Below are 21,698 nucleotides of genomic sequence, written 5' to 3'. Positions count from 1 at the left end.
TGATGGCCATATGTAGATGTTCTCCCCTGACCTAAAACAACCCCTCCTGAGCCCATACGCCTCCTTCCTCCCCCAAAAAAAAGAGGACAATCCCCTTCAAAACACACACACCCTCACCCACACACACGATCCACCCATCCTCACCCTCCCTCTCCATCTATCCCTGTACCCCTCCAAGACCACATCTACTCAGGAACCCAAAACCCCCACACCCCTTATATCAAGGAATCCCCCCCTCCTATTAGGAACAAGATTGTACAGTCCCAAATCACCCTACAAAATGCCACCCTGAATGGCAGGAAGACATCCAAGCCCAATCCTAGTACCCATGAGTTCAATGAGCTCAGGGCTTTCTGCCAGGTAAAGGTCCTGCATACAGTGGGGCAAAAAAGTATTTAGTCAGCCACCAATTGTGCAAGTTCTCCCACTTAAAAAGATGAGAGAGGCCTGTAATTGGCATCATAGGTAGACCTCAACTATGAGAGACAAAATGAGAAAAAAATCCAGACAATCACATTGGCTGATTTGGAAAGAATTTATTTACAAATTATGGTGGAAAATAAGTAATTGGTCACCTACAAACAAGCAAGATTTCTGGCTCTCACAGACCTGTACCTTCTTCTTTAAGAGGCTCCTCTGTCCTGCACTCATTACCTGTATCAATGGCACCTGTTTGAACTTGTTATCGGTATAAAAGACACCTGTCCACAACCTCAAACAGTCACACTCCAAACTCCACTATGGTGAAGACCAAAGAGCTGTTGAAGGACACCAGAAACAAAATTGTAGACCTGCACCAGGCTGGGAAGACTGAATCTGCAATAGGCAAGCAGCTTGGTGTGAACAAATCAACTGTGGGAGCAATAATTAGAAAATGGAAGACATACAAGTCCCACTGATAATCTCCCTCGATCTGGGGCTCCACGCAAGATCTCACCCCGTGGGGTCAAAATGATCACAACAACGGTGAGCAAAAATCCCAGGACCACACGGGGGGACCTAGTGAATGACCTGCAGAGAGCTGGGACCAACGTAACAAAGGCTACCATCAGTAACACACTGCGCCGCCAGGGACTCAGATCCTTCAGTGCCAGACGTGTCCCCCTGCTTAAGCCAGTACATGTCCAGGCCCGTCTGAAGTTTGCTAGAGAGCATTTGGATGATCCAGAAGAGGATTGGGAGAATGTCATATGGTCAGATGAAACCAAAATAGAACTGTTTGGTAGAAACACAACTTGTCGTGTTTGGAGGAGAGAGAATGCTGAGTTGCATCCAAAGAACACCATACCTACTGTGAAGCATGGGGGTGGCAACATCATGCTTTGGGGCTGTTTCTCAGCAAAGGGACCAGGATGACTGATCCGTGTACAGGACAGAATGAATGGGGCCATGTATCGTGAGATTTTGAGTGCAAACCTCCTTCCATCAGCAAGGGCATTGAAGATGACAATGATCAAACCTCCTTCCAACATGACAATGATCCCAAACATACTGCCCGAAGGAGTGGCTTCGTAAGAAGCATTTCAAGGTCCTGGAGTGGCCTAGCCAGTCTCCAGATCTCAACCCCATAGAAAACCTTTGCAGGGAGTTGAAAGTCCGTGTTGCCCAGCGACATCCCCAAAACATCACTGCTCTAGAGGAGATCTGCATGAAGGAATGGGCCAACATACCAGCAACAGTGTGTGCCAACCTTGTGAAGATTTACAGGAAACATTTGACCTCTGTCATTACCAACAAAGGATATATAACAAAGTATTGAGATGAACTTTTGATATTGACCAAATACTTATTTTCTACCATATTTGCAAATAAATTCTTTCCAAATCAACCATTGTGATTTTCTGTCTGGTTTTATTTTCTCATTTTGTCTCTCATAGTTGAGGTCTACCTATGATGCCAATTACAGGCCTCTCTCATCTTGTTAAGTGGGAGAACTTGCTCAATTGGTGGCTGACTAAATACTTTTTTGCCCCACTGTATGTCCCCGGTCTTCCATGCACCACCCAGACCGTCCTACCTCCCCACCCGCTGCTATCACCCTCGCTAAGTATATGTAAACAACCGTGTGAAAGTAAATCAATAATGCATAGACTGGTGGATAATGTGTGATGAAACACATGGTTCCGTGTTTATACCTGGCACCAATGGATAGGTGAAAGATGAAAGACATGAGGACTATGATATTAAAAAGTTCTAAAAGCAAAAGTCTATGAAATAACCAGAATGTATGGGAGACTGGAGGGATGAAGTAGCTGTAGTATGTGGAAGTGTTGAGCTGAGATGCATGCAACTTGCTTATTCCACAGCTGAGTGATAGATCCAAAACTGGATTGCAATCAGATTGTCTAAATACCACATGGAATGGTATCAGTCCTGTGTAGAACACTTTGTTAACTATGGTTAGTAAGATCATATTAAGATCATGGATGGATGGATCATAGGTCTCATTGGAGTCATAGGTCTGTAGTGGTATGCGTAGCACAAATAGTTGACAACAGGACTGTAGAGAAGATGCTGGATATAGAGTCTCATTTCATGAATGAAGATGCCATATAATTGTCTTAGTCCGTGATGTGAAAACACTCAGTAGTACATTCTGACTACTGCAGCTAATACCATGCAGAGGCCATATAACCAGCGTGGGACCTGAAGGAAAATCACAGATAGTATGCTGTTAATGTGTACCGATGCGGCAGCCTCTTATCAGTGTCCCCGGTCCAGCCTGTGCTATGATAACACAGCTGTTTTGACTTGGGGTACACGGTGGGGTCACGGTACTCACTGTGTCCCGTACATGGTCTGGCATCTGGGTCTTCCTGACTGGGTCTCACACACACATGGTAGCTTCAGCTAGATACGGACTGGACGCTCAGCTGGATACTGAGAGGACCGGTTGCTGGACCACAGTAGAGACTTCATAATACTGTTTAATGTAGTCGGCCTGCCAGGGTGGCCATCTGGATGAAGATGGGGGGGGGGGGGGATTCTCAGCCCCAGGCTAACATGTTTCATTCCGCCCACACCAGAACTTCTTTAGAGCACAATGTTTCACAGGCAAATCTTCAACCTGCACACTATTCAGCATGTCCTACTGGACTTGGCATTCCTGGGCACTGCTGCATGACCTGTTCTGACTCTATTTTGTTCCCACCATGCTCTTTTACCTTGAAAGTCTCTATAAGGGCTGTTGACATACCAATAACTATTTGTTATAACCACCTCATAAAACAATAATGAATAAAAGCAGCGCAAAAAAAAAAATAATATATATATATATATATAGGCAGCCAAGCCTCCCACCACTCCTGTCCGCCACCCCGTGCACCTCCCAAAAATGCCTCTTCCACTCCTCCTCATATTCCTCTCCTCCGTTCCCAAAATCTATTCTCTATATCCCTCTGCTCCTCCCAAACAACTGTATATTGTGTCCTCACTGCTTCCTTCACCCCTCTACGGCACCCACCACCTCCTCCTAATACACCACTCTCCCGCTGACCCGAACACCTCCACTGGTAGACTTACACGCTCCTGCACATCCCGCTCCCATGCCACCTTTCTCACCCTCCTTCTCCTAACCGTGGGGGACATCTCCCCGAACCCTGGCCCTCCACCACCTCGCTCACCCACACAGCACCCTCCCACTTCCACGTCCTGCCGCAACCCCCTCAACCTAGTATCTGTCCGCCTGCTCCCTAAAACCACCCCCCCCGTTTTCGTGTGCACTCCTAAATGCCCGATCGGTGTGCAACAAGCTCACCGCCATGCATGACCTCTTTGTTTCCCGCTCCCTCAACTTCCTAGCGATCACGGAAACCTGGATCCAGGCCACTGACTCTACCTCCCCTGCTGCACTCTCCTATGGTGATCTCATCTGGACCCACTCACCCAGACCCAACGGTCGCAAAGGTGGTGGGGTTGGTCTGCTCCTGTCACCACAGAGCACCTTCTGAGTCCTCCCAAACCCCCCCTCTCTGTCCTTCTCCTCCTTCGAGGCCCACTGCATCCGACTATTCTCCCCAACCCCCCTGATAACTTTTCTGCCTGGTTACCCTTCTTTCTCTCCTCCGAGCTACCCACCATCATCCTTGGGGATTTCAACATCCCTGTCAACATCGACAACCTGGCCTCATCCTAACTCCTCCACTTAACCTCCTCCTTTGCACTCACACAGTGCATACAATCCACCACCCACTCCGACGGAAATATCCTGGACCTTGTCTTCTTCCACTTCTGTTCTCCCCACAACCTCACTAACACCCCCTTCCCTCTCTCGGAAAACAACCTTATTACCTTCTCTGTCTCCTCATCCTCAAACACCTACCCCTCCAAATGCCATATTACTATCAGCCGTAACCTCAGCAACCTGAACCCTGCCCCCCTCCACTCTGCAGCTGATCAACTCCACGACAGCATCCTCCCCCTGTCCTGCCCCGACCTGGCTATGGCTGCCTATAACAACTCGCTGTCAGCCACCCTTGACTCATTAGCACCTTTAACCACACGAAACATCAGACCCCGACCGCTCCAGCCTTGGCAGACTGATCACACCAAAACTCTCAAACGACACAGCGACTGTGGCGCAAAACCAGATCTCAACAAGCCTTCACCGACTATAAATTTGCCTTCCACGCATACACCTCCATCCTCCACGCTGCCAAACAAGCCTACTTCCTGACCCTCATCAAGACCCTCTCCTCCAATCCTCGCCGACTTCTCCACCTTTAACTCTTTACTCTCTCCGCCCCCACCTCCACCCAGCACCTCACTCACCGCCCTTGAGATTGCCAATCACTTTAAAAACAGGATTGACACAATTCACAAGGACATCGCCGCTCCTCAAACTCCCCCCAAACCCATCCCCTCTCACACAGCTACCCCCTCATCACCCCTCTCCCTCAGCCTCACCACTGCTCTGACCTCCACCCTACCTAACATTCCTCACACTGAAGCCTCCTCCACACTCCACACCTTCGACCTTACTACCATCGAGGAGGTCAGCAGGGTCTTTTCTGATGCCCGCCTCAACACCTGCCCCCTCGAACCTATCCCCTCACAACTCCTACAACCTACCTTCCCCTCCATCCTACGCTCCCTCACCCACTTCTTTAATCTCTCCCTCTCTTCCGGCGCATTCCCCTCCCCTCTGAAGCACGCGCACATCACTCCCATACTTAAAAAGCCCTCCCTGGACCCCAACAACCCGAACAACCTCAAACCCATCTCCCTGCTCCCATTCTCATCCAAACTCCTTGAGCGCTTAGTCTACAATCGCCTAAGCTCTCACTTCAATGACAACAACCTCCTCGATCCCCTACAGTCCGGCTTCCATCCCCCACACTCCACTGAAACTGCCTTACTCAAACTCTCCAACGACCTTCTAACCGCCAAAGCTAATGGCCACTATTCAGTGCTCCTACTCCTCGACCTCTCTGCTGCCTTCGACACAGTCAACCACCCCCTCCTCCTCAAAAAACTACACTCCCTCGGCTTCAGAGATTCTGCTCTCTCCTGGCTCTCGTCCTACCTATCACAACGCTCCTTCAGCGTTACCTATAACGCTACCACCTCCCCCTCGCTCCCCCTCTCTGTTGGGGTCCCTCAAGGCTCCATCCTCGGGCCCCTTCTCTTCTCCATCTACACCTCCTCCCTTGGCCAACTCATACACTCTCACGGCTTCAACTACCACCTCTGTGCCGACGACACACAAATCTATCTCTCTACCCCTCGCCTCACCCCGAGTCTCCGCCCGAATCACAAACCTACTAAACGACATGACATAGACTGGATGATGCTCCACTTCCTTAAACTGAACCTCTCCAAAACTGAGCTCCTAGTCTTCTCCCCCCCAGCTCGCACACCACCCCCCACTGACATCTCCATCACGTCCAACAATGCCACTATCAGGCCCGCCCCTCAGGCCAGAGTACTTGGTGTCATTCTGGACTCCAACCTATCCTTCCAGCCCCAAGTCCAATCACTAACAAACCCATTCAGACTCCACCTCCACAACATCGCTAAAATCCGCACGTTCCTAACCCCAGAAACCACTAAAGAGCTCATCCACTCCCTCATCATATCACGACTCGATTACTGCAACTCCCTCCTCACTGGCCTGCCTCGCCACAGGCTATCCCCGCTTCAGTCGATCCTGAACACGGCAGCTAGACTCATTCACCTCACCAACTGCTCCGTTTCCGCCACCTTCCTCTGCCAATCCCTCCATTGGCTTCCGATTGCACAACGGATCAAATTCAAAATCCTAACACTGACAGCTGTCCATCATACTGCCCCACACTACATCACCGACCTAATATCCAAGTACCACCCAACACGTATACTCCGCTCCTCTCAAGACCTCCTTCTCTCTAGTTCCCTGGTCTCCTCCTCCCATGCCCGCCTCCAGGATTTCTCCAGGACATCACCTATCCTCTGGAACTCCCTACCCCAATCCATCAGACTATCACCTACTCTCCTCATTTAGGCGCACCCTGAAAACCCACCTCTGCAGGGAAGCCTACCCCACCCCCTGCTAATTTCCGACCTCCTCCACTCTTCCTACCACTCCATTCCCCACAGCTATCTCCTCCTGTACCACTATCCCCTCCCTCCTAGATTGTAAGCTCGAAAGAGCAGGGCCCTCGAACCCCTCGTGTATCACATTGTATTGTTGTCGTACTGTCGCATGTTCTGTCTCCCTTTGTAATGTACAGCACTGAGCGAGCTGTTGGTGCTTTATAAATACTGTATAATAATAAATATATATATATATATAAATACTAGCAGAGTGTGACACAAAATATGACGCTGTAAATATACACAAATATTTAAATCATTTGGCATAAGTCCATCAACTGAAAAATGAAAATTGTGATGAAGTTCCACCGAACTTTATTGATCCACCGAAATCACCACGTGGACAACATAACGATAATTGATTGAATAAAGTGCACTCAGATATCACCACGTGCTGCAGAGAAAAACCTCCCCCAATTCAGTAGCACTCACCAGATATCGTGGCCCATCCAAACCTGATAGGCAATAGCGCTTATGGTGAGTGTCAGCGTAGTACAGATCATCAGTCAACAAGCCCTTCATCAATTAGAGACTGATATGATGGCTGGACATCCTCCAAACTATTATACTCCATAATCAAGGTAAGATTTAAAAGGAAACTCATAGCGTGAATCCATTAAAAACTATATACTGGGTAGAAAGTATTGCACTCACATGAAACAATGAAAGCATGCCAAAATATCCACAATAACCTTTAAGGGTATCTGTATATCATATGAAGCAAGCGTTTCACCCGATCCTCCTCGCTACATGCGAGCGATACGTCTCTTCCGGTGGGGGATGTAAGGTGGATGCCTCATTACAGAATATGACCCTGACACATGTTTTGTCACATGGATATCATATAAATGGTTAAAAGAAAAATAAATGTGTTCCATACTTTGATTCTGGGGCTTTTACCTTTCCATATTAAACTATCAGTATTACAAATGCCAGAAACTGGAGGAAGACCTAGCTGACCCCCACCCTAGAGTTTACTTCTTAGAAGCCCAGCTACAGCATTTTGCTGGCTGGGACACTATGAACTCAGCCAATCCCGTTCAAGCTATTTTGTTGATGTGGTCTTCTAGATAGTCTCCTAGAGCAACTGGAGTCTGATGTCTTTGCCAGAGTTAATGTAGGCCCAAGCCTAATACTTATGCAAACAGTTTGACAAGAAATTAAAAATATTATGCACAATGATGGAGTCTCTGCATGCACGCCTTTATGGGAGAATGCAAGATTGGAGGAGTTATGTAAACTGGAAGGGTTTGGCTATTGATATACTAAAGAAGTTAGATTTGTTGCCCAGGTACATACCCAAAACGTCATACAGTCTTAAGACCTGCAAGAGACCTACTAAATGTCGTCAAGTCGTTTTTTTTTTCAATATCTGAGAAATGCATTTGCTTCTCAACTTAAAAAGTAAACTTAAGTGTCCAATCAATGCCATTGATGGTCTCCCTTGCAGCCACCTCTGAAAAAAGGGTCTTATATCCTCTCTATGTAACAACTTCTGGGAAATTTCTCCCAGGCTGCAGTGGATGGGAAAGAGATCTAGGAGTGATATCAGATGACGCTTGGCAAAATATATTAGAACAAGTAGCCAATTTGTCCTTACTTCCATCACAGAGGTTATCCCAAATATTTATCATTCATAGTATATATTGTACTCTGCTCAAGGTATTTCAGTGGGGTTGTAGAAAGAACAGCAGATCTACCAATGTAGGGGTAACCCAAATAAATTCTTTAAACTATGGTAACCATGGTTAGCAGTGCCGGGCTTAGTCCTCCTCTCGCTTGTCTCATTCAGCTTGTTGTGGTGCTTAATCAAGATGTGCTGAGTGTCATGTTCCCAAAGCTAAACAAGTCTACTGTTGTTCTTATTAACTGTATAGGCTATGGAAACAGCAGTTGGGGAAAGGAACCCTTCCAGTCTGTGAGACCTGGATCAGTTAGTGAAAGACGAGCGGTCCAAAATTCCAGTAGAGAGTTGTAAGAAACTCATTGATGGTTACAGGAAACAATTGATTTCAGTTATTTTTTTCCAAGGGATGTGCTACCAAATATTAAATTGAGGGTGCCAACAATTTTGTCCATTTTTGGGGTTTTGCATTGAGTTTGACAGATTTGGCTTTTTGTTTCTCCACTTTTATGTGTAATACCAATATAAACAAATAAAAGAAATAAACATGCCTAAATATTTGTAATTGCAAGAACTTTTTGGGGTGAGGGGGGCTGGGGGACAAGAGAAGACTGATTTGTGGGTATGTGAATTCAGATAAGAGCATATTGCTTCAATGTTTAATACACTTGATGTAGAAATGTTTAAAATATTCATAACAATAATGTAAAAATAATATTGTTTAATGACGCTTAATGGTCATATTTTAATCTCTGTGTATTTTTTCATAGGCTTGTCAGAGAATCTTACTGACTTAGAGAAGAGAAGGCAAGAGTTTGGAAAAAACTTCATCCCTCCAAAAAAAGCCAAAACATTTTTACAGCTTGTTTGGGAAGCCCTGCAAGATGTTACTTTAATAATTCTTGAAATCGCAGCCCTAATATCACTTGGTTTGTCCTTCTACCATCCTCCTGGGGGAGACAATGAAGGTACATGACTTGTTTTGACTTTCTTAAGCAGGCCATATGAAATCAGAAAGTAGTCATCACACAGGCACACATATATGAGGGTTGCCAACCAGTTTGCCAAAATTGTCTGGATCGTGTCTATGCATGCTTTTTGCCATAATCCTGCATGAATTCTGCTGTTATTTTTATGAATATAGGGAACTTTAAGCAATAGTCTTAATGAAATGTTTTCAGCCATTGTTACATAAGCTGTCATGATACCTTCTTAGGTTTTCATTTTCTTACAGTAGCTACTCCATCAAAATTTGTTCAGTGTGCATAAATTTTTTAAACTGCTTGAGTTCTGGGTACCATTTTAAAATGGTGCAGGTTTATCAGCAATTTGTCTCAGCACCACTTAAAAGTGAATCTGCTGGATGATGGTGATAGCTGTGGTCCAACACTAAGCCAATCGGCTCCAAGGCTTCGGATTTTTCTACAGAGCCCTTAATTATAGTGATATCTTAGTGATATCTAGCATTGAAGTCCTCATCTTTGAGTCTGGCAGTTATTTTTAAATAGAGCTGAGCTGATTGAATTCTTCATTAGTTGATTTTTGTTAACAATAAAAAATAGATGACTCTTTTAAGTGATCTAATGCTGTAGGGGTAAATGGACGGACTGGACCAGTTCTTCCATGACCTGATCCTGGCATCAATAATAAATTTTAAATAAAAAAAATAAAATAAAACATTATATATATTATACAGGATTTATATAGCGCCAACAGTTTGCTCAGCGCTTTAGAATATAGCAGGAGACAATACAGTTCAATACAAGAGGGCTAGGAGGGCAAATATATATATATATATATATATATATATATATATATATAATTTTTTTTTTTTCCCTTGTATTCCTTGATCCCCAGAGTGAAGTATATTTGCATTCTCATGAGCATCAAACACTCATGTAAGTGTGCACAATGTCAAACTAAGTTTTAGGAATCACAAATCTGTTTTAAAAAAAAAATGTTGTTAAGCTAATTTGTTTCTACATAAACCCAACTTGATCTTAAAGTGGTTCTAAAAGCATATAGTTATTTTTTAACTTAATGCATTCTCTGCATTAAGGTAAAAATACAAAAACCTTCAATGATTAGCTCTCTCCCCCCCCCCCCCCCCTTAAATACTTACCTCTTTCAATTTTTTTTCCAATATGCACAGAGGTAGCAGCAGGAGCCATTGGCTCATGCTACTGTCATTCAAAGCCTGTGAGGGGGGACTAGGGGGATCTGGGCTCAGCTGCGTCTGTGGAGTCTGGCTTGGAAGCACGCCTGCACGAGTAGCCCTTATAGCAAGTGTCTTGCTATGGGGGTACTCAGAGATCAGTAGTGGATAATGTCAGCAGTGGACCCCAGAAGAAGGGATGAGAGGCCGCTCTGAGCCATACATTTGCACAGAGCAGATAAGTATAACATATTATTTTTATTAAATAAAAAATATACCTTTACAAGCACTTTAATATTATAACAATGATTTATGCAAACACGTTTTCTTTCTGGTATTTTAAAAGACATTTGTTGTTCATTCAATATGGGTCACACTGCTGTCTGCAGATGGATTGAACACTAGGCACTCAAAACTGGAATCTAGCCCCCTAGGGCCATAAGGCTATCATAACTAACCTGCTCACTTTGTCCTGGAGTCTTTAGGAGGGCGTTTGTCATTCTCAGCTCTTCCAATTCAGAACTTCTAAAGTGGATTTCTCTTCTTCAGCCAACAGCTGCTGGTAAGATTCAAGCTGAATGTATAAATCCTGAAAGTCTTTTCAGTCAGCCACAGAAGTCTTTAAAGTCAGCAAGTCATTTACCTTAAATAGTAATGATCTCATGCCTGGATGTTAGGGATGCACCGACATTCCGGTGGCCAAAATGTTTAAGCCAAAAACACAACTGTCATCCGAAATGAAAAAAAAAGCACCGATACAGGTACTGGAAAAACCCCACCGCTCAAATCTGCCCGTCCGACGTCGCCTATCCGCCGTCCGCTGCTTGGTAGTTCAGTCTTACCTGAGAAATCATCAATCCCAGCGTTGGGCATAGAGGTGAGAGAAGGAAAGATGCCCTTGGAGCACCGGAGCGATGTCACTTCCGGTTCCGGAAATTTTTTTTCTTTAACGCACTAGATCAATGCTTTTTTTTTTTCTATCTAATGCTTTACATTGCAGAGGAGAGATGTGGGGTCTTATTTACCCAATATCTCTCCATAAAGAGGACCTGTCTATATCTATTTTATCTATTTACTCGCCGTGACATCCTCTTACATATTTTACAAAACAATTGGGGTATATATTGTTTTTTTAATCCAAGTGTATTTTTTTCCAAAAATATATTCATTTTTTAAAACTGCGCATTTTGGTTTCGGTTTTCGGCCAAGTGCATTTTGAATTTTCGGTTTCAGCACCCTAATTTTAATTTCGGTGCACCACTACTGGATGTGTCCAATAAGCACAGGGCTCTGTGTCACATGTCATGCCAGTGGTACCCTGTCTGTGGTTTTCCGGTCCTTGTACAACTTATTTCCCTAGGGATAGTGCGGTACTTTGTGAAACTGGGGTTGGTAGCCGGCCAGTTACATTCTGGGTTCTATTTTTTTGGCAGTAACTCCACCTTCACTGCTGACCTTTTTTTCTAGGCTTTGAGTAGAAAGTTGTCACGGGAAGGAGTGGAGTATTGTGCAGCGATGCATCCAGTCTTTTTTTTCTTCCTGTGTGGATTTTGCTCCTGCGCAGTGTGACCAGCACCCTCAACTTTGCCTCATTGGGAAAAATGTGAAGGACCCTCATCCATGGTAGCTGCAATCCTACACCTGCAGCAATGACTGTTCTGCAGCTTGACTGCCCCTTCACTCCCTAAACTTGTGAGCTTGGTCCTCCACCCACTCCATGCTCCATGCCTTACTCTGTAAATAACAATATGTGACACCTTGTGCTTTGCTTCATTTTGTGATTTCCCTTCCTACTTTTTTTTTTTTTGTGTGTGTTTACAATGTCTAATGTAAGAAAGAAGGCTGTATGTCATACAGACACTGGTGAGCCTATTGCACAGAGTGCTTTATCTGAATATTTTGTATGCTGACTCCTTACAAGCCTAAATAAATGTTCAGCTGAGTTGTTTCCCCACAATACCTTGTTTGATGATGTTATTTTAGAAAAAATAACCTGCCCCTCCAGCAGTGATCCACCTGTAGCATGCCCTAACAAGGCTAATTAGCTTTTCTGGGAAAGACACTCTCCCATTTTTGGGACCGTATGAATAAAAAAACTAAAGTCGCTTTCTCAATCCATATATTTGTTCCAGATATGACATCTCAAGGTGAGTTTGAAAAAGCTTGTACTGCCGCTCACAGTCTAGGGATCAAAAGTCTCCTTGCCAGTGTTCAGAAGACAGGAGCAGGTGCCTAATTCATCAAGCTAGGCGTGTCTGCTTGTCATGCAATGGATGCCACTCGCACTGACCTGGTACTTGTGAGGTGTATGGCCTCAACCAGCGCTGCTCCAGTCACGCCTCCCAGATGTATATCATCTCAAGATGAGTGGGTTTCTTAAAGTTCCACTGTAAAATTACTGCTTTTTCAAAGAGCATGTAGACATACAAACCTATTTCACACACACTTGTGCTACAAAAACAATAAATCGATGTACCTGTGAATTAACTCGTATATCAAAATTCATCACAATCAAGTGATCATTCTTGCTATTTACAAAAATGCTATAAAATCATTGTGGTATTATGAAAATGCATTTTGTTTTATGTTACAATGTCACACCTATAGCTATCAAGCTACAATGTATCATACATTAATTATTTCATTGAAAACTTATTAGCATTGTAAACACTATAAAATGCTTGAATACATTATATATTTATTATTTATTTTTAGCTTTATAACTATGCGAGATTGTTTAACAAAAAACGAAAAGTTTGATCTTAATCATATAGTACTGCACACAAGCTTGATATTTATAGACCCTGGGTATGTTCAGGTGATTGGACACTGGCAAAACTTTTGAGGACATGTCCCTGCGTAACCCCTTATACCCCAACACCACTCCATGAGTCCTCCATTTTTGCTAGTGTCCTAAGGTAATGGACCTCTTCTTTCTTATGGAGAAATCATTTAGCATAAAAAGTTTATTACTTTACTTTGGTTTCTTTAATACAATAGATGCAGTTGATCCAGTTCGATGCAACCTTGGTAAAAACCTTGGTAGTCGTACTGAGATCCCACACTATGGAAATGACCTGTAATGTTGCTTTGAGCAGTGGATCCTGCTTGGGTGCTCACCTTGGCACTTGGTGCAACACATGTAGTTAGCCGAAGGGTGCTATATACAGTTGTGCTCAAAAGTTTGCTTTGCGTACCCTGGCAGAAATTGTGAAATTTTGGCATTGATATTGAAAATATGACTGATTTTGCCAAAAGCTGTCTTTTATTTAAGGATTGTGATCATATGAAGCCATTTATTATCACATAGTTGTTTGGCTCTTTTCTAAATCACAATGATAACAGAAATCACCCAAATGGCTCTGATCAAACGTTTACATACCCTGGAGTGTTTGGCTCTGCTACAGATACACAAGGGCACACACACAGGTTAAAAAGGCAATTAAAGGTTAATTTCCCGCATCTGTGGGTTTTTATATTGCAATTGGTGCCTGTGTATAAATAGTCAATGAGTTTGTTAGCTCTCACATGGATGCACTAAGCAAGCTAGATACTGAGCCATGGGGAGCAGAAAAGAACTGTCAGATACCTATGTAACAAGGCATTGGAACTTTTATAAAGATGAAAAAGAATATAAAAAGATATCCAAAGCCATGAACATGCCAGTCAGTACTATTCAATCACTTATTAAGAAATGGAAAATTCAAGGGATTTCTTAATACCAAGCCAAGGTCAGGTAGACCAAAAAATATTGCAGCCACAATTGCCAGACAAAAATAAACCCACAGATAACCTCAGGAGAAAGACAGTCTGGTTGTTTCAAGGATACTTGAACAAAAATGAGCTACATGGTCAAGTTGCCAAAAAAGAACCCTTTACTGCATCAATGCCACAAAAAAATTGCCCAGTCGCAATATGCCCAACAGCACCTTGACACACCTCACAGCTTCTGATGTCTACCCATCCCCCAGATGTAGTTATCTCTGACAAAACGAGTAGGGCCTACGATGGTGAGATGGTGATGTCATCATGCCCGAGACCATTGAGTGACGGCCATGTAGAGAAGCCTGTAGGAACGCCATAGCAATACTGATATGTTTGTGAAGCTCTTGCGGCTCTTGTTTTATGTGAGTGCATTTAAAAGTGTTTATTAAACCTTTAGTACATACAGTCTTACACTATGGAGTGCTCTTTTTTTTTTATTTTTGAGCAATAATGCCATTATCTTTCGTTTATACCTTGGTAGAGGAAACCAAAAGGTATAAGGGAGACCTTAACCCATTGACCATCTGTGATTATAGTGGTCTTCTTTTCCAGTAAGCTGCTTTTTTAACTCTGCTTCCGGAGTGACAATATGCTGGTTCTTTTTCAACACATGGTGATTTCTATCTCAGCTTAAGAAGATCCCCTTTTTATTCTTCATTTATGACACTGTTCTGCAGACTTTATACATTTAATTATTCATTCATTGGACTTGCTGAACTTATTTGAGGATTTCACCCTTTTTTAACTTGCTATTTGCACTTCTATGCATTTGTTTATTTATATTTTGGATTCATGGTTTTGATAAATATATACAGTGCCTTGAAAAAGTATTCATTCCACATTTTGTCATGTTACAACCAAAAATGTAAACATGTTTGATGGAGATTTGATATGATAGACCAACACAAAGTGGCGCATATTTGTGACGTGGAAGGAAAATGATAAATGGTTTTCAACATTTTTAACAAATAAATCTGTGAAAAGTGTGGCTTGCATTTGTATTCAGCCTCCCAGAGTCAATACTTTGTAGAACCACCTTTCGCTGCAATTACAGTTGCAAGTCTTTTTGGGGATGTCTCTACCAGCTTTGCACATCTAGAAAGGGACATTTTTGCCCATTTGCAAAATAGCTCACACTCTGTCAGACTGGTTGAAGAGCATTTGTGAACAGCAATTTTCAAGTCTAGAGCACCTTCTTCCACATGTTTGCTATGTCCCCCATATGGCTTCTCGCAAACTGCAAATGGGACTTCTTATGGCTTTCTGTCAACAGTGGCTTTCTTCTTGCCACTCTTCCATAAAGGCCAGATTTGTGGAGTGCATGACTAATTGTTTTCCTGTGGACAAATTCTCCCACCTAAGCTGTGGATCTCTACAGCTCCTTCAGAGTTACCATGGGCCTCTTGGCTGCTTAATGCTCTCCTTTCCCGTCCTCTCCATTTAGGTGGACGGCCATGTCTTGGTAGGTTTGCTCCCCCCCCTCAAACACACGTCAACTTCCTAGACAACACAGTATAAATCAGGGATGACAAGCTTCACAGTTCAAGGAAACCCACTGACAGATGCAACTATCTCCATAGTTCCAGTTTACACCCCCAACACACCAAACGGGCCATCATACACAGTCAGGCAAACAGGTACCACTGAATATGTTCATAAGACAGAGGTAAACATTTCAGAACATTAGCAGACTCCTTCCATAAGAAGGGTTACAAGGACAAAACCATCAACACTAGCATAAACACAGCCTTAAAAAACCCGAAGAGAAAATCTACTTTAATACAAAAAGAAAAAAACAAATGTATGCCTCTAGTAACCACATACAGTCCAGCACTAGAAGGGATAAGAAAGATAATCAAAGATTTACAACCCATCTTAAGAGGATGAGACTCTGAAAAAAATATTTTAACAACCCCCGATACTGGCTTTCAGACAATCGCCCAACCTAAACTAATCAGCAGGAAACTTCATTCTAATTGTGAAGTCACAAATAATGGAAGCAAACCCTGCAATAAAAAAAGATGCAAACTGTGCAACCAAATCTATCTATCAAAAAATGTTACACACACAAAAGGGACCTTCAATTTTACATATTCATACAACTGCACCTCCAGTAATGTTGTGTACCTCATACAATGCAAAAGATTTCGCAAAGGATCTTACGTTGGCAAAACAGGACAGAAGTTGCGAACAAGGATGAATTTGCACAGACAAACCATCAAGGAAGATAAAGATAATGAGTTCTGCACACCTGTGGGACATAATTTTTCACAACCAGACCACACTATTGAAGATCTTAGTGTCTTAGTTCTTAAAGGGAATTTCAAAACTATTTAGAAAAGGAAAACATTTGAACTAAGAATGATAGTTCTATTTGACAGTATTTGGCTTAACCACTTGCCTACTGGGCACTTATACCCCCTTCTTGCCCAGGCTAATTTTCAGCTTTCAGCGCTGTTGCACTGTGAATGACAATTGCATGGTCATGTCTTGCAACATTGTACACGTATGACATTTTTATAATTTTTTTCACACAAATAGAGCTTTCTTTTGGTGGTATTTAATCGCTGCTGGGTGTTTTATTTTTTGCGCTATAAGGAAAAAAAGAGCAAAAAATTTGAAAAAAAGTTTTTCTTTCTATCTATTATTCTGTTTTGCAAACAAGTAATTTTTCTCCTTCACTGATGTGCGTTGATGAGGCTGCACTGATAGGCAGCACTGATGGGCACGGATAGGCAGCATTGATGGGCACTGATGGGCAGCATTGATAGGTGGCACTGATGAGCTGGCACTGATGAAGCTGCACTGATAGGTGGCACTGATGGGCAGCACTGGTGGGTGGCACTGCAGGGCACAGGTGGTTGGCACTGATGGGCACATGGGGTTGGCACTGCAGGGCAGAGGTGGGTGGCGCTTTTGGGCACAGGTGGTTGGCACTGCTGGGCACAGGTGGTTGGCACTGCTGGTCACAGGTGGGTGGCACTGATGGGCGGCACTGCTGAGCACTGATCATCACTGCTGATCCCTTTGACAACTGCTGGTTCTTGGCAGTATTTTCCTCACACTGTGACAGTGTGAGGAAAGTGCAGCTGAGAACCGGCAACTGTATTTACCCGGTGATCGCTGTGTCATTGGACACAGCTGATCACGTGGTAAAAGGCCGTCGTGATTGGCTGTTTACCATACCCCATGAGCAGCTGTGTCCGTAGGACACAGCGATCACAGGCAGCGCCGGGTAAGTGCTGCTGGGGGCGCGCAGGGGGGCGGGTTCTGGAATGACGTCCATGGACATCGTCCCAGGTTTCCACAACCACGCTGTAGCCGTCCTTCGGCTATAGCACGGTTAGGAACTGGTTAAATAGTATTTAAGCAGTATACAGTATAATGGCCTAAATTTAGACTTGTGATCTATTAAGGCCCGTTTCTCACACGATGAGAAAATCTAGCTTTTGAAGCAATCGTCCAATAGTCTGATCGTTCGTACACAGCTTTGGAGAGCCGATCACAACAGTTAATGCAACAATATTCGAATGGACAAACACAAAAATGTCTCTCGTACGACACCAGAATGAAGATTTTCATTTATTCAGTACAGTAGTCATCCGGAAAAAAAAATCGGAAGACCAAGGCTACGCATGCTCAGAAATGAAAGTATACATTACAATACTTAACTGCACTTCCAAAGTTGTATTCTGACATATGAGAATTTTCGTAACTTTTGTAACCTCATTTTCGATATGAGACTAGCATGCAAAAAAACCCCCAGACAATCATTTGTCCAATATTCTCATCCTGCGTACGGGGCTTAAAGCGGAGTTCCAGCTAAAAAAAAAAAAAGTCAGCAGCTACAAAAACCGTAGCTGCTGACTTTTAAAATACAGCCACTTACCTGTCCCTCAGTCCAGTGGCATCTTTACCACCGCTGGTTTCGCCTTCTCTTCCTTGCGCCGGCATCTTTAGTGTGGCTTCACAGCCGGGTACGCACTGCGCATGGGCGAGAAGTGCTGCCTTTTATGAATGGTCCCATAGTCTTCTGGGACCTGTCACATGTCCCAGAAGACTATGGGGAGGGAGGATACCGTCCGCTGCGATCGCCTAGGCGATCAGAAATGGAAGTGGGAGCGGTACCTGTCAGTTCTTGTGTCTAAAAGCCTGGACAGCTGAAGCTGCCTATAAGAAAAAAACACCTCACGCATGTGCCCTTTTAAAGACGAGGTCTCTTTGTTGAAGCACTTGGCAGATTCATCAAACATGCCAGTGGAGGAAAGGTCCTTCTTCCACAGTGAAAGGTTCCAAAATCTCCCTCCTCGGGGGCTTCAATCTTCTCAAAACAAAGAGCACCTCAACACTCTACCCATGCTTCAACTTCTAAGCCAAAATTCAGCCTTTTCATTGCAATACTTTGAACACAAAATCCACCATGTCTACTAAAAAAGCACTCTTCTCAATAGCCACCCTCACTCTTAAGAGTGGGGGACATCTATTACAGTTTGCCTTTCTCTGGGTCACAGATGTCCCAGACCTGAGGGTTCAGTCTGTGGTTTCAAGGAGATACAAAACAGAGTTTCATAGTCTACCCCCTCACTGCTTTCTTCTTTCAAACTAACCAAAATCTGCTCAAGGACCGTCAAATATGCAAAATGCTCTGAAACATCTGCATATTCACTTTTAACCACCTCATCAGCACTTTCTGTGCTTTGCAGTAGGAGACAAACACTTCCAATTTGTTGCACTGCCTTTTGGCCTATACTCAACTCCCAGAGTATTCACAAATGTACTTGCACCCCTTTTTCCTTCATACCCTTGTAAGAACCCATTCAGATCACAGGGTGTCTAGATGACCTTCTGAAGGACTCCTCTCCCTTCCAACTAAGTGTCCACAGGCTTTGGGTTGAGTAATCAAGTTTAAAAAAATCAACTTTCCAACCTTCCCTCTACCTGGAATACATAGGCCTTGTTCTAGACAGAGCCAAAGCAAAAATGTTTCTTCCAGAAAATAAACTAATCCCTTTCCGATCGCACACTCGGGCTGTAGGCTCTGTTCACACTTGAGCTCGAGCCTGATTCCGAGATGTTTCACGAGAACTGCTCGCTGCCTTCTCATTGGCTCAGAGACAGCAACCAGTGAGATGGGAAGAGGGGTGGGCCCAGTCTGTGTGACTTGTGGACACACAGAATGGGGCTCAGGTGCAAGGAGCCCAGAGTGCCAGCGGGGGACCCGACAAGAGGATGATTGGTGGAAAACCCTTGCACAGAGCAGGTAAGTGTAACATGCTTGTTGTTTTTTTTTTTGTAAAAAATAAGCCTATAGTATCATTTTAATCCTTGAACCATGTGTGTTACTCATTTCTGACTCCTGCACTCTGCACTACTTACTCCAACGACCCCTGAACTCTGTACTATACTTAATCCTGACCCCTGAGCATTAATTAATCCTGACCCCTGAACTCCATTGATCTTCCTGTTTCTCTGAGCCTGCAGGAGTCTGAACTGTGTGTGCTGCATAATCCTGACCCCTGATCATTACTTAAAAGAGAAGTTCACCTTTCATTCCCATATTCAGGGTGTAACATGTTACTATCGGACCGGCCCTGCACCACCTCCCCCCCACCCCCCAATTCCCTTTGTGACAGCTAGTGGGGGATCTCCTCCCCTCTAGCTGTCACAATTTAAAAAAAAAATGCAGCTGTGTGAAGCGCCACCCAGCGGCGTCATTCATTCACAGTATTCTGTGAATGGGAAAACTACAAGTCCCGGCAGCCTTAGTGGGGGGATGTATGGGCAAGCTGATATACTGACAGGTCAGGGGGAGACCTGTATGGCATTAGCAATGTGCTGACCGCTGGTGCAATGTTTTAGAGGCTCCACAAACAAAAAATAATAAATGCACATTTTTTTAACTGAAAAAAAATGTGCATTTATTATTTTTTGTGAAAAGGCGAACTTATCCTTTAATCCCGACTCCTGAGTGCTACTTAATCCTGACCTCTAAACTACTTCATGCTGGCCTCTGAACTCTGTGCACTACTGAATTCTGACCCCTGTTGACTGTGCGCTACTTAAAGTGATTTGTAAAGCTTCGGTTATTAAAATAAAAACTGTTAGGCCTCATGCACACTAGATGTTTTTATAGCTGCTGTTTTTGACATTTTTTTTCTGCAGCCAGCAAACTCCACAGCATGTTCTCCTATGTGTCCATGTACACATATGCTTTTATCAGTGTTTTTTGGCTGGGGCGTTTTCAGGCTGGAAAAAAGGAGAAGTTTTATAGCTGTAAAAGTGCTCTAATGCATTGCACAGAGCTACCCCAAACCTTCTCTTCTTGAGTTCCCCTACCAGAGCTCCTGGCTCCTCACCGCTGCCAAGTGCCCCCACAGAAAGCTGGTTTATTGTGTATTGCATCTATTGACATGGACAGTGGGACTCGGACTCCCCCGGTCCCTCGTTCCAGCTGCTCCACAGATCACCGAATCCTGGCCATGAATCGCTGACAAGGGCTGGTGATTGACAACTCTGGAAGCCAATGACATCGCGGGTAGGGCGACGGACGCATGCGCCCCCTGACCGGAAATGCTAAATTATTCCTAGTTTCTGTTTTGGAAACAAATAATCTTTTTTCATAAATTTAGGCCAAAATGTAGTCTGCTACATTTCTTTGGTAAAAAAAAACCTAAATCATTGTATATTATTTATGTATTTATAACAGGTACTTATATAACACAGTCAATTTTCATGGCACTTTACATACATATATATAAATAAATAGTACATTCATATAGGTCCCTAACCCTCAAGGGGTGTACAATCTAAGGTCCCTAACTTACATTCATACATACACATACTAGGGCCAATTTAGACAAGATCCAGTTAACGTACCAGCATGCCTTTGGAGTGTGGGAGGAAAGCAGAGTACCCGGAGGAAACCCACGCAGGCACGGCAGCACAGGCAAACTCCAGGCAGGTGGTACCATGGTTGGGATTCGAATCAACAACCCTAGTATTGCCAGGCGGAAGTGCTAACCATTTAGCCACTGTGCTACCCACATATATAATAATGAGTCTGCATGAAAGTTACAGAATCTACAAACTATAGAATAGATATCTGAAAATTGATCAATCTTGATGTACTGACAGCCTCGTTTCATTGTCCCAAGGACAGTATAAATACCCCCCAAATTACCCCTTTCTGCAAAGTACACAGTCCAAGGTATCAAAAAAATATATAAAATCCTGGACTGCACCACAGATATAAGTGGTTAGTATCAATATTTTCAGCCCGCGATGCTGACTAAAGCAGCTAAATAGCCGTTGGATTGCTTTTACGTGCGGCAGAAGGGGTCCCTTCGCCTTTCTGGGCTTTCCCGTTCCACCAGAGTGCTTGGGACTGAAGCCAGTGGAGTGCCAGCTTACCATAGAGATGACTGAGGACCAGAAGTCCCTTTTTCATTTCTATGGTCTAAGAAACTGGAAGTGACGGGTGTTTTGTTGCTTTCAGTTTCGGTGTAAAGCAAACAGGCTGTTACCCGCCTGTGAAAGCATCTGCTCAAACCGATTGTGGTCACACTCACAATTTGCTGCAGT

General features: G+C 43.8%; 1 protein-coding gene across 1 annotated transcript in view; it reads left to right on the top strand.

Annotated features, from left to right (window-relative positions):
- Nucleotides 1–21,698, top strand: part of LOC149469316 (plasma membrane calcium-transporting ATPase 2-like) — a 284,319-nt gene that overhangs the window by 237,340 nt on the left and 25,281 nt on the right. The window contains exon 3 of the mRNA XM_089669397.1: nt 8,968–9,165. Within this exon, the coding sequence (XP_089525523.1) occupies nt 8,968–9,165 (198 nt within the window). The remainder of the gene's footprint in view (nt 1–8,967; nt 9,166–21,698) is intronic.

Source organism: Staurois parvus, unplaced genomic scaffold (genome assembly GCF_062004578.1).
Source record: "Staurois parvus isolate SC_StPar_1 unplaced genomic scaffold, SC_StPar_1.0 ptg000074l, whole genome shotgun sequence".
NCBI lineage: Eukaryota > Metazoa > Chordata > Amphibia > Anura > Ranidae > Staurois > Staurois parvus.
Note: the sequence above shows the minus strand (reverse complement) of the source record. Positions and strands in the feature narration are given on the sequence as shown.